General features: G+C 40.5%; 1 protein-coding gene across 1 annotated transcript in view; it reads right to left on the bottom strand.

Annotated features, from left to right (window-relative positions):
- STK32B (serine/threonine kinase 32B) overlaps positions 1-14,633 on the bottom strand; it is a 184,406-nt gene that overhangs the window by 135,635 nt on the left and 34,138 nt on the right. Inside the window, exon 3 of the mRNA XM_064449122.1 lies at positions 11,203-11,354. Within this exon, the coding sequence (XP_064305192.1) occupies positions 11,203-11,354 (152 nt within the window). The remainder of the gene's footprint in view (positions 1-11,202; positions 11,355-14,633) is intronic.

Below are 14,633 nucleotides of genomic sequence, written 5' to 3' on the forward strand. Positions count from 1 at the left end.
GATAGCAGCTGTGAAGGCAGAATGAGGAAATAATCGTGAATTCATAAGAGGAACTTTACTGAAACTGAACATTCTTAAAACAAAAGGGATTATTTTTCCCAGCAGTTTGATATTTATTGGTGTTTATAATAAAACTCCTCTTGCAGTGAAAGCTTTGTGTGAGAAAACTTTATTGTGGGTCAGCAAATAAAGTCTTTGCCTCAGTAAGAATGATGCAGAAGACAGGCTCCTAAGAAAGGTCCCAGGATGCAATGAGACATGATATATCTATTGCAGCAGTTTTTAATGCAAAAAGATTAAAACTTAAACTATGCCAAAGGCCAATTCCTGCTTTCATGAGGAATGTGCAAAGTTAAGTCCAACGATATATATTTCAAGGTGACAGCAATTTCTCACAGGAAACAATTAGTCACCAGAACAAAATTCAGTATAGGAAGACTCGAGACAGTGTTCCAATACTGGCAATTAGTATCTCAGGATATTAAAATCAGCACAAAAATAAGTAACTGTTGGATCATGCATTGATCAGTCCGTGAAGATATTACAGCTAGCACTCATTTAGAACAAGCATCCAGAGGTTACCGACTGGCAGTGTTGAGTCTAATGTAATTTCCACAGCCAGAAATAATATCCTGAATATTTACAACTCAAGACAAATCTTTCCTATATTCTCTTCTTCCAATCATCCTACACTTCCTGCTGCCTCATCACCTTTTCCTGCCCTTTTTCCTCCATCATTACCTCTTCTAAGGCTCTGGAGAACAGATTTTTTTTTTCAGTCTTAGATATAAAACTATATCTTTACCTATTCCAGATTTATATTCATGCAGTGATGAATTGAGGAAATTTGAGGGAAACACTTGCCCTTTGCTCTCTCTGTAGCAAAGAGTTCACCCATCTAAGCTCTGTGTGGGACACTAACTATAGCCTTCTCCCTTGATTTACAATGTCTTCTTACCTGAAAAGGAATCTTACAGTCCATAAGATAATATCATTAAACCCCATACCTAGGATGGCCCAGGATTACATGGCCTGGGGTTCATGACCTCAGCTAAATCCAGAAAAGAAGTAAGAAATGTGTATTGTATAAACAAACATGTCAGTGGCTGTTCTCCAGCACCAAGACCAAACAGCACAGAAAAGTTTGTGCCTGGACTATTAAACTGACAGCCTCAAAATAGGGTGATGTCATGCAAGCTGCCTACTGGGAGAGATCTGCCTGCAGCTGGGGCTTCTCTGGGATAGTGCTCATGCCCCAGCTCACAGCTAGGCTAGGAGTAGGTCTGAAATTATTTAGCAGTATGTAGCATTGGGTTCAAGAGTCCAGGAAGAATACCCAGATTTAAATTACTAGGATAGATGTAGCCAAAGGGGGCAACATCATAGCCTCTCTTCCCATAAACCAGGCTTAGAGCAGCTGGGTATAACCAAAGGGAGCTAAAACCATTCAGCACTATCCAGGAAAACTGGATGCTTATCAGGATCTGTTGTTTCATGACCTTCTGGGGATCCACCAGATACTAAGAAGATAGACATCATTATAACCTGACTTTCCTTTTCAGCAGGCCTCCTTACTGCTGAAAGGGCAGTCAGGCTAGTTGCAAACACCCAACCTGCCTCCCAACAGAAAACACCACAAGCCCCCTGCTCCCTTCCAAAAATGTCATGTCATTTTTCTGCTGGATCATAGACTTACAGGCTTTAGTATGAAGTCTCACAAAGCTCAGAAAGCTGGTCATATTAGTCATCAAGAAAGAAATTCTCCATCCCCTATAAAATATTTTCATTCTAGATTAGGTCTATCATATCAAGGCAAGTTACACAACATTGCAGCCACTAAGCAAACTCACCTAAGACCAACCTAAACCGCCTCCTCTCAGTACTTGTGGTCTCCGATAGGTAAATGATGCTCCTTGATTGGCTATTTTCAGCTCCACCCCATAGTAAAACACTTGGCCAGGTGATATTTCTTCCCTGAGTTTGTAGGTTTATGCGTATTTCTGATGCCAAACTGAGGAGCAGAGCCATGCTATGGGGCAGCCTATTCTAGAAAGGACACCTTTGCAGAGAAGTGATAATTTCCAGTTATGCATGTGTGTGGGCATACATTAAACAACCCATCCAACACTTGAGATCGAACAAATAATTTCTTCTCTCCAGCATTCTTTTTATTTCTTTTTTACCTCCCCCTTCTTTTGAAGACAGATTGCATTATTAGGTGAATTCAGAAATGCATGAACATTTTTGCTACCATGTGTGCTCTTCACTTGTTCCAGTTTTCACTGGATTTGAAATTTAGTCTTACTCTAGCTGGTAGCAGTAATGTACTTTTGTAGATCTGTCTTATGAAATACGTACAGTTTCAAGAGACTGATGAGTAGAAAGAAAAATACATCAAAATATGGAGCCACTCTGATAATGCAGCTAACACTTCTTTATGGGTTGTTACATATACCAAACATATTGCTCTATCTATAGGAAAACGACCTATAAGCTGACAAAAGTAAATCTTCACCCTTCTCCCTCTGCTGCCTTTGAAATTGTTCTGACAATTTAAAAAGGATATAACAGCTTTAAGCAAGGCTATTAAAAATAAGACCACTTCAATATTCCAAGAGTTCCGAGGAATGGTCCAAAACCTTTTTCAGATTTTCCTGTCCCACATCAGCAGAGAAACCATTTTAATACTTTTTTTTTTTTCTAAAAGCTTCTGCCTTTTGTGGTAAGCTGTATTATTTTCCAAGCAGCCAGTAGATCTACTCATGTTTGAAGACAAGTCACATAATGACAAGTCTAGCCACATTGGTACAGAGGCAGTAACCTGGCTCTTGGCTCAGCCCTCATGCATGTTGCCCAGGGGACACACCAGATATTTGGGGAAGGATAAACGAGGCTAAAATGCTGGATCTTAGAGGGGCACATTGTAGTCTCAAGGTGGGACCATGTTAGGAGTTGACATTTCTACAGCTCGTTTATCTGTGTTTGAAACACACAACATAAAAAAGAGCTGATAAAAAACAGGACTGCTTTTCATTTTAAGAAGGAATCTCTATTATCAGAAATGCCTCTAATGGTGATAAACATGGCTACAAGGCTCACATATCTTTGACTATTTATTCAGTTTCATTTCTAAAGTGAAGGTTATAAATCAACCCCAAGCCCTTCCTAAAAAACACTGTTATTCTCCAAGCTATTGTGAGCATTTTTGGAAGAATGATTCTTTTCTGTGTCAGATGTTATGAAAGACAGTTTGTACTTCAAATAATATGATTTGTAAGTTGAGATTGTGAAGTTAAATTTAATAAAGCTCAGAGAAGATGCATAAGCCTCAAAAAGCTTTTTAATATAGACATTTTGTAGTTGAGATGCTACCCTTGTTTTATATTAGCTGTTCCGTATTGTTGTGTATGCTGGGGTTACTGATGGGTGCCAGCAGAATTACCCACTACAGAAGGTTTACCTTATTTCCTCTTCTCTTTCTCTGCAAGAGAATTTAACTGATGACAGATTGCCGACACATATTTCATTACTTCTTTGTGCAGTTATCATGCCTAACTAAAGGGTTTTCCAGTCTTCATGTTTGTTTCTTGAGTTGCCAACTTTTCTTTTTGATGATGTAATTCCTCAAAGGAAGATAAATGTTCTCAGTTAGTATTCCCTTTCATTCAAGGAACTGTTGGGAGGTTTACCACTATATTAAATTTATTGTGAAGGTCCACATGATTAACTTTTGAAAATCAACTGTTCTGGTCAGGGACAGTTCCACAAACTGATGAAAAGATTTTAATGAGCAGAATTTCCTCCAAATACATTTTCAATATGGATTTGGGATTTGACATTTTGAATTAAAAGAAATAAATTTCATTTCAATTTATCTAAAAGCAAAAAAGTAAATTCTGATTACACTGAAGTTGTTCTTATAGAAAATGATACTTTGAAAAAATGCAAGTATTTTGATAATAAAATTCCCTAATTTTTTCATCATATATATCCCTTCCAGACAAAATAACAGCAGATCAGCTCTAGGCTACCTACCTAAGCTTAAGTCTTGCTTCATATAACTGGGGATTAGGGAAGGGCGGAATCAAGGGGAAGGCATAATGCAACCAAAATAAGTACCTAATTTCCCTTCCAAATGAATGGAGACATGTCGTTTTTTCTGAAGACTTTTGGAGTGTCATCCAGACTGGCCCAGCCAGCTAATTACTTTTCACTGAGATGCAAGGGGCAAAAAAGATAGACACATTTATATAAACAAATCTCCTGGCACTATCATCATGTTTCCTCTAGTAGACAAGTAGTCAGCTTGTCTGGACAGCAGGAGACATGAGCTCCAAGCTCCCCTTAGCATGGAGAGCTGGGCCCTCGGTTCTTCACAGACTACATGACTGTTTAACCACGAGCCTGCAAAGTGTTTCGTGCAAACATACTTTACTAAAGTTCCTAATTGAAAGTCTGTTTTCAGTTTTTATCCAATGACCATCTAATGTAAACTGTACACACCACAATTAAACCATTTTGGAAAAGCTATGTACCACTACTCATCTTAGTCTGGGCCCTGCCTACAACTGAATTTCTGACTTTCTGTAGGAGCGTTAGTGTTTTTTCAGTTAACAGAGTGTCAGTTGCTCTGTACTGATGTGGGGGCCGCAGCAGGGCTCTGGATGGCAGATCGGTAGTTACATTCTCAGAATAATTACTTCTGAATATCCTTGGGAAATCAAAGTTGGATACCCCAACTAAGTAGGGAGATGCCAATTAAATTCAGTAGGCTGATGGGATTTCTGAGTTTTAGTCACCAAAATCTTACCTTGGGCAGGATTTCTGAAAACTAATATGCACCCTTAGAGAGTGTGTTAGAGCCTAGAAAGACAGACCAGTCCAAAACAGCTTGTCAAAAGAAACTCAATATTTAGATAAGCTGCAGCTGTGTCATTGCCCATAGACCATGATATAACTATTACTCATTAAATTAACATTCTGGTTGGTGAAACGAGATAGAGTTAGTAGCTCCTGTTATAGGCCATTTGTACATTTACAGTGCATTTTAAAAAATTGACAGAAAAAACTCTAATTCAGAAAAATTAAACACAAATGTAGCTGCAATTACTATAGAAGAAATGAGCTTCAACTGTTTCCTTCCGTTAGTATGCCAGGAATTGACTCATAAAAGGAAATCTCATGGATTCCTGCTAATCATCTGATGTTAAGTTGTAGCCACAATGTAAATGTATTTGATGCAAACTATTATTGCTTCTAAACTGCAAGTAAAAATACATTAAACAAGCTGCTATTTCACCAACAATCAACGAAAGTGCTTTTTTTCTAAGAAATTATCGCTGGGAACATGTAAAATATGTTTAAGGAATATTCCATTTGTACTTGCAGTGTTCCTTTTTTCATGGTAGTAAATAAAATGCAGTTATTTTTATTTGTAACTACATTAATAATCAATTATTAAAAAATAAAATATAATTAATATGTTTAAAAGCTTCATATGGCTTAGTGTTAATAGCACAGATGTGACCATTATTCATGGGTCACTTGTGATTTTTGTGTTTTGCCCTTGTTGCTGTTCAGTAACAGAAGACATTATTTGAAGACAATGTGTAAAACATCTTGAAATTCAGGCAGAAGTTGAGGTAGAGCATTCAGAGGTCTGGAACATGTTACTGCAGTCTGCAAGTGTAGACACTCCAGAAATAAATCAGAAGCTATTTTAAATTCATTCAGGATTTTGCAAGGCTAATTACAGAAACATAATATAGGTGGAATCCACCTGTCTAGAAGGGACAAGGCAATCTTTGGCAGCAGGCTGGGCAACTTGGTGAGGTGGGCTTTAAACTGAAGGACTCGGGGGGTGGGGTCCAAAGTGGCAATGCTAATGCCATCACATCCAACAGGGGAATAAGCCAGGCCAACTAAAGCAGTGACAAAGGTGCCTTAGCTGCCTCATGAGACGACAGTCAGAAGACCAACTGCCTCAAGGATGTGCGTGGATATAGTGGGTGTTCATGCACCCCTCCAGGGAAACCTGCGTGCTCAGTTACCTCAGTTACCTGTACACCAATGCACGCAGCATGGGGAATAAACAGGAAGAACTAGAGATCTGTGTGTGGTCACAGGGCCACGATCTCATTGCAATTACAGAGACATGGTGGGATAGCTCTCATGACTGGAATGCTGTCATGGATAGCTACATACTTTTTAGGAAAGACAGGCCAGCAAGGTGAGGTGGGGGAATTGTTCTTTATGTGAAGAAGCAACTGCAATGTATTGAGTTCTGCTCAGGGTGGAGGAAGAACAAGTCGAGAGCTTATGGGTAAAAATTAAGGGGCAGGCAAATATGGGTGACGCTGTTGTGGGCATTTGCTACAGGCCACCTGGTCAGGAAGAGGAAGTCAATGAAGTCTTCTACATACAGCTGGAAGTAGCCTCACAATCACAAGCCCTGATTCTCATGGGGGACTTCAACCACCCTGATATTTGCTGGAAAAGCAACACATGAGGTGCACACAATCCAGGAGGTTCAAGTAGAACATTGAGGATAACTTTTTGACATAGGTGGCAGAGGAGCCAACGAGGTGAGATGTGTTGCTAGTAAACAAAGAAGGTCTGGTTGAGGATGTGAGGGCTTGTGGGTAGCATTGGCTCTGGTGACCATGAGATGGTCAAGTTTAGGATCCTGCATGGCAGAATCAGGCAACAAGTAGGATTACAACCTTGAACTTCAGGATAGCTGACTTTGGCCTCTTCAAAGAACTGCTTGGAGGAATTCCATGGGTTACGGCTCTAGAAAGCAGAGGGGTCCAAGACAGCTGGTCAATATTCAAGTACCACTTCCTCCAAGCTCAAGATCGGTGCACCCTTGTGAGGAAGAAGTCAAGCAAAGGAGCCAGGAGGCCTGCATGGATGAGCAAAGAGCTTCTAGAAAAAGTCAAACAGAAGAAGGAGGTTTACAGTATGTGGAAAAAGGGACTGGCCACTTGGGAGGAATACAGGAATGTTGTCAGGGTATGCAGACATGTGAAGAGGAAGGCCAAGGCCCACCTGGAACTAAATCTGGCAAGGGATGTCAAGGAAAACAAGAAGGGCTTCTTTAAATACATCAGTTGTAAAAGAACGACTGGAGAAAATATAGGCTTGCTGCTCAATGAGGTGGGTGCCCTGGTGATGCAGGATGCAGAGGAGGCATGTTACTGAATGCTGCCTTTGCTTCATTCTTCACTGCTAAGGCTGGCCCTCAGGCATCCCAGACCCCAGAGGTGAGAGAGAAAATCTGAAGAAGGACTTCCCCTTGGTTTATCAGGATTCAGTCAGAGACCATTTAGGTAAACTGGATCCTCACAAATCCATGGGCCCCGATGGGATGCACCCACAGATGCTGAGGAAGCTGGCAGATGTTCTTGCTGAGCCACTCTCCATTATCTTTGAAAGGTCATGGAGGGGAGGAGAGATGCTTGCGTTTTGAAGGGTAGCCAATTTCACTCCAGTCTTCAAAAAGGGCAAGGAGGACCTGGGAAACTATAGGCCAGTCAGCCTCACCGCCATCCCCAGAAAAGCAATGTAATGGTTCATTCTGGAGATCACCTCCAGAGATGTAGAGGACAAGAAGGTTATCAGAAGTAGTCAACATGGATTTACCAATGGCAGAATCAGTTGATCATGCTTGACCAACCTGATAGCCTTCTATGATGGTATGACTGGCTGGGTCAATGAAAGGAGAGCAGTGAATGTTGCTTACCTCGACTTCAGCAAGGCTTCTGACACTCTCCCATAACATCCTCACAGACAAGCTAAGGAAGTGTGGGTTACATAAGTGAGCAGTGATGTGGACAAAGAACAGGCTCAACAACAGAACTCAGGGGGTTGTGATCAACAGGACAGAGACTGGTCGGAGGCCTGTCACTAGTGGTGTTCCCCAGGGGTCTGTGCTGGGCCCAGTCCTGTTCAACGTATCCATCAATGACCTGGACAAAGGGACAGAGTGTACCCTCAGCAAGTTCACTGATGATACCAAGCTGGGAGGAGTGGCTGATACACCAGAAGGCTGTGCTGCCATCCAGCGAGGCCTGGACAGGCTGGAGAGCTGGGCCCAGGGGAACCTCGTGAAACACAAGCAAGTGTAGGGTCCTGCACCTGAGGAGGAACAACCCCAGGCACCAGTACAGGCTGGGGGCTGAACTACTGGAAAGCGGCTCTGCTGAGAAGGCCCTGGCAGTGCTGGTGGGCAGCAAGCTGACCCTGAGCCAGCACCGTGCCCTTGTGGCCAAGAAGGCCAACGGTATCCTGGGCTGTGTTAAAAGGAGTGTGGCCAGCAGGTCGAGAGAGGTTATCCTCCCCCTCTACTCAGCCCTAGTGAGACCACATCTGGAGTACTGTGTCCTGTTCTGGGTCCCCCAGTTTAAGAAGGACAGGCAACTTCTTGAGCAAGTCCAGTGGAGAGCTTAGAAGATGATCAGGGGAGTGGAGCATCTCCCTTATGAGGAAAGACTGAGAGACGTGGGTTTGTTCACCCTGGAGAAGAGAAGACTGAGGGGGATCTTACTGATACTTATAAATATCTAAAGGGTAGGTGTCAAGAGGATGGGATCAGACTCTTTTTGGTGGTGCCCAATGGCAGGCCAAGGGGCAATGGGCACATACAGGAACACAGGAAGTTCATCTTAAATGTGAGAACAAACTTGTTTCCTGTGAGGGTGCCAGAGCAGTGGCACAGGCTGCCCAGGGAGGCTGTGGGGTCCCTTCCCTGGAGACATTCAACACCCAGCTGGACGCGTTCCTGTGCCCCGTGCTCTGGGTGTGCCTGCTCAAGCAGGGGGGTTGGACGAGATGATATCCAGAGGTCCCTTCCAACCCGCTACCATTTTGTGATTATGGGTCTGTAACAAAAAAAATGAGTTATTTGGGGTAGGCTAGATTAATTGTGGGGAGGCTTGGCTTTAAGACTTTCCTTTGCTGTGCTAGCCCACGGTGAAATATAGGTTGTCCAGTAGGTCAGTAGCTCACGCTTTAATCAGGGCTGTGAATCACTAGACATTTGAATGTATAATGTTTGAGGTGAACTCTTCAGGTGAAAATACTAAGTGTCAATGAGATTATTTTTTTGAAAAATTCCTATTGTTCTGCTTATGTTCAAGTCCCTGAATCTCAGTAGAGTCTCGTGTATCTGGCGTTTGACTACACAGTTGTCCAGCTTTAACAGGAAGGATGGAGGTCTCTAGAGGAGGATATCCTACTAACATTTAGCCCCTCTGATTATTGTAGTAGATGAAACATGCTGGGGAACATTTCCAAGCACTCAGGCCAGCTGGCAGAGAGCAGCTTGTGGCTGTTAGGAAATCCTTGTTGCGAAGGGTGCTGGCCACATCACATTGATCCATGGGAGACTGTGACTCTGGGACTACCCCAGGAGCTATTTGGGATGGGGCTGGTTCACATGGGAGAGAAGCTATAAGCATGGCTGGAGACATTGAATATAGAATGTTAGTGCACTGGGGCATCTTGAATAGTGTCCTTTTTGCCTGAAATGGTTTGTTAATTCTAGAGTACTACATTTCTGTGTCATTTTCTACCTTTCTCATATGCACATATAACATATTTGAGTCTTGAGGTCTTGTGACAGTATCTCAGAAGCACAAGAAAACTAAATTAATTATTTACAATAAAAATCATCATCACATCCAACACATTTTAAGGTATTACTTATTTCAGGTTTAATCTTTGGCATGAAAAAAAGAAAACAAGAAATAATATTTATTAGATTATTATAATTCAGTAACTGGAATCTAGCATACTTTTTGTTTCACAATAAATGTTTGAGCTTTATTTCTTCAGCATTGTTACATTTACTGAAGTATCTTTTAGATCATGTTAACCTATAGTTTCTTCACAGTGACTAGCACAGTGGAAATCTTTGCTGCTCCTTGTTAAAGAACAAAAGTTTGTGTGAGTTCAGAAGAGATTGGACAGACACAAAAAAGAAAAATCCAGAGGCTCTTAAGCACAGAGACACCACATTTTTGGTAGAGAAATCATGAGAATACACGTTGCTGGAACCTTGTAAAATATACTGGGAACGTTTTGTATTACAGTCACAATATTTATATATTTTTCTTTAAGCGTCCCATAGGACGTTAGATTAGCTCAAGTGTGAACATTCATGTCAAGAGGAGAACACCTGAAGACATATATCTATTATTAGGTCCTTTTTGAGTGAATTTTTGGATCAAACCCTTTGCTGGTATTAGTGGGTGCAATTATACTAAAGCTGTGTTAATTCAAGCCAGAAAACAGTTTGGCTTTTGGTTCGTGAAAGATGCTAAACTGGCAAGAAGAAATTTTTCACCTGTACAGATCAAGAGTGAACTAAAGGATGGGCAAAAACCTGTAGGTTTTCTAGTGAAAACCTCACTAGAGGTTTTCACCTCTGGTAAGACAGCTAGAACTCACAAAACAGAAGGTCTGTTTACATTGTGACACCTGCAGCCAATCCAGTTATTCATAAAATGGACAATTTTCATATAATGGTTTATGCCCCCCTTTTTTTTTTTATTATATAGGTAATTTTTACTTAAGGAAGGAAAAGTCTGCATCCCATTACTACTATCACTTCTTAAAAGCCAGCAAATATTTTATGTTGGTGGTGTACTTAAAGCTAGTCATTACTTGACCAACATTTTCTCACACTCATAGCTGACCGAGGTCTGCAGTGCCTAACACTGGGAAGAGAAGAGAAATTCCAGGTGACAAAAAGATGTTTTTCTCTTATTCCATGGTAGCCATTTTTAAAGAGTAATTCAGTTTTGAATTTTCTCTGAATCAGCTAGAAAATTTTTTAACTGAATGATTGGGTTTGTTATTTCACAGCTTTGCCAAAGATGTTTAGCCCAGGTATAGTAAAAAAAAAAAATGGTGAAGCTGGATAAAACAACAGATTTCCACACACTGCTGTAACAATCTGGAGAGAAACCAAACCAGAAAGGAAAAGGTGAATGTGTTGTGTAAGTATTCTAATGCAAAACGGCATCTTTAAAATATTCATTAAAAATAAAACTCTCTGCAATAACTACATACCTTAAAAAAAGAGACCACCAGAAATTTTTTCATACTTTTCAGCTTTCCAGCCTTCCATAGCCTGAACTGATTCAGCAATAAGTGGAAAATGAGAGATCCTTTACAGAAGTTTAAAGGTTTGCTTACCATAGATTGACTAGGAAGGGATGTTCCAGGCCTTGCATTATCTGTAGCTCCCGGAAAACATTTCGAACTTCATCTCTCTCAATGCACTTCTGTTTATTCATATATTTCATGGCATACATTTTCTTGGTGTCTCTCTTCTGTACAATGCACACCTAGTTGACAGCAAAGTAAAAGACAAAGTTAGGTACCTACGGAAAGGAAACTCGGTTGTGACTTCAAAAAAAAAAATGGAGACTTTTATGATATTTCAATAATCCAGCTCTGGACACCACAACCTAGGAACACCTTCAGAAACATTACAGCTATGCAGGATTCTTTTTAATAAATTGTAATTAATATATTAACAAAAGAACAGCTCAACCCTCTCTAAGAAGAAATGGAGAATCAAGAAAAGTGACATAACTCTGAGAATTTACATGGTAAAGCTGGGAGGAATACACTCCAATTGCCTGAACTGCAGGCTATTTTATTGTCACAGAAATTACTGCCTCCTGCCTAGGAAACTGCACAGTCACTGTCCTCATTCCTGCAAGTTAATACACACACCTTGTCTACTGCATCATAGACATAGCCTATGTTCACAAGGCTCAATATTTCATATAAATATCAGAATTATGCTCCCTTAGTCATTGTTGAAAAGAATAAGAATTTTTGTACAGAGATTCATCATAATATTTTTGAAGTCACGGGAGACCATTACAATGATTTTGTCTCTCGCAGTAAATTTATTTGCTTTAGCTTTGTTTTCCTTTTTTGAAAAAAAAGTCAAATAATTTTGTAAATGCAGGAAGAAAATCTTAGTCAAGAGAACTCCCATGTAAAGTCTGGACTGATTTTTGTCATGGCAGTTTACCTTGTGAATGAAGCTGGAGAGTGTCACCAGCACCACATCTAAGAACCATCATTTTAAATATGATTTCCGGCAACACAGAAATACGTCTCATCCCCAAATACGTCTCATCCCCAAATATGTCTCATCCCCAAAGCTGGTGTAAATCTCATCTTCATAACAGCCTTACATACACACATAGAGCAAAACTATATCTTCAGCAGTCTTTTGCTCTGAAGGGTTTTTCCTGTTAATTGATCAGGACTTTTTTAAGTGACACTCCTAGGGTGTCTTCACAGCCAGGAGAATATTAGTTGAAAATATTATTTTGGTGAAACATTTATATTACTGATACAGCCACTGATACTGATAAGCTCTAATTAAAATTTTTCATCATCAGGACATATACAGGCTATGTACTGGAAGCATCTGGTTTAGATATCAAACACAGTAATGTCTAAATTCAAGGGTACTCTGGATTCACTTGGTGTGGTCACTATTATTTTATATGTATATTTATGTACATACACACATGCACACATACTCCCATATTATACACACGTAAAATTATAGTATGCACACATAGTATACACACATAAAAGTAGTGATCATTGATCAGATTACAGCATGGTGCCAACCAAAAATAAATCCTTTGGTTTCAAGTTGTATTTTAAGGAAATTGCATGCTCAAAATTCGGAAACGACCTGGAGAAACTAAGACAACTTCCCACAGGTGAAACCTCTGACTTTAACAGGGTGTCATCTGGATTCTGGACCTGGAGTCAAACCACCAGCACCAGGGTGAGGAACGTAGAGAGACCTACTGTGTGGTTACTTATTTCTTAACCACAAAGGAAAGGCTCCAGGAATGTACCATCAGCATATTTTACATCCCCAACCTTTTTTCAGTCCCTCCAAGAGGAACTGAGCAAGTGAAGCCAAACCACATTTATTTCCCTGCAACTCTATTTCCATGAAGTGTGTCCCTGAACTCAAATCTACTCCAAAGAGAGGAGTTAATAGAGTACTTTTAACCTATAATGATATGGTGATATTAAGCAGTGTTTCTAATTACCTTTCCTAATATCAGGAGATGTTCTGCTAATTAAGTAGAACATGGATGGTAATGTTTTGTCTCAAGCCCATCAATGTTACACAATGGTGAGTACTGAAGTTTTGTTTCACTTTCCTTCTTGGGGTGTTACACAGTAAGTGTTGGTGGTGTCCTTAAGGTAACTAAAGGTTCACTCTTATAAGGAAAGAGCCCCGTCTGTAGAACAATGGGAAACTGGGGTTGGCCTTTTGGGGAAAGAAGGGGTAGCAGGTGGGGCTGAACTGAAATGGAGGGATGGAAATGAATTGTTCAAGATTCCACAAGTTCTTCAAAAGTATAAGCAGAATTTGCAGGGGCAATTCTTAACATCCTCTCTGAGATTATGTGGACACTCCAGTTTAGTGAATCACATTACAAAGTACAATGTTTATGGATTTTGGTTCAGAACCGAAGTCCAGAACTTCATTCACTTACATAAATTTGCAGCAGGATTTTCATATGAGACTTGGCCAAGACTGAGATGTTTGCAGAAGTCTCCTATTCCATTACATAAAAAGCCTCCCTATTGAACCATTGACTAGTGAGACTGCTGAGATAATGGGGTTTTACTCAGCTGAGAGTTACAGGGTTGACTATTCCAGCAAACTAGGATCATATACAGCACCTAAATATGCAATGTAAACAGGTTTTGAAACACTACTGTGACTCCAGAAAGCGCCCAGTTCTCTTACCTGCCAGTAAAGACAAGGGTATTTGGCACAGCTGAAACAGACCTTCTGTTGTTAGTAGAAGCTTGCCTAGCATACAGCTTTAAAGCAGAATGTTTTCTAGTAATGTGTGCCTACGCACATCTTTTAACATGGTTTCAAAACCAATAGGATTTTAATTAAAATACTAAAGCTACTTCCTACTAAAAAATCAGGAAACGCAAGCTGCATCCTCATGGATGTTATTCTGAAAAGCGCTGGAAATAGCTACGACAGCGCTGAATCATAGTGGAGATCCTCCCTGGCATTTCTACCTGCTGGCTGTTAGCTCTTCTTCTGAGCAGGACATCAATGGGCTGAAACCTTTCCACGGCTGCAGGAAGGAAAGAAATGCCCTTGAGGTCTCCTCACATGTGCAGTCTTAACGGGAAATGTTTAAATTGGGTTTTTTTGTTTATGGTTTAAATTCTTTCCAAAGGATTCATTTTAAAATATCGACAGACTTGTGCTCTGGCACCTCAACAAGCAAATTCTGCAATGACTAATGAATCCGTGAAGAATCACCTTATTTACACGTATCAGTATGGAAGCCTGTCACGCTCACATTACTAAAACATCCTCTTGCAATTTTTCTGTAATATCATTTACCAAAGCCCAGACAGTGCCCTGCTCAAACTGCTTCATCAGCTTCTATAGATGATGCTTCAAACCAAATATAAGTGTCACGAACTCAACAACTATCTGGCTTCATAGTCAGCAGATAGGGACAGGCACATCCATCTCCCCCTAAGGTACGGGTCTAAATAGGTACAGGGAACCAACTCTAGAGGGATGGCTTCTC

This window comes from Phalacrocorax carbo, chromosome 4, assembly GCF_963921805.1.
Source record: "Phalacrocorax carbo chromosome 4, bPhaCar2.1, whole genome shotgun sequence".
In the NCBI taxonomy this organism is placed as follows: Eukaryota; Metazoa; Chordata; class Aves; order Suliformes; family Phalacrocoracidae; genus Phalacrocorax; species Phalacrocorax carbo.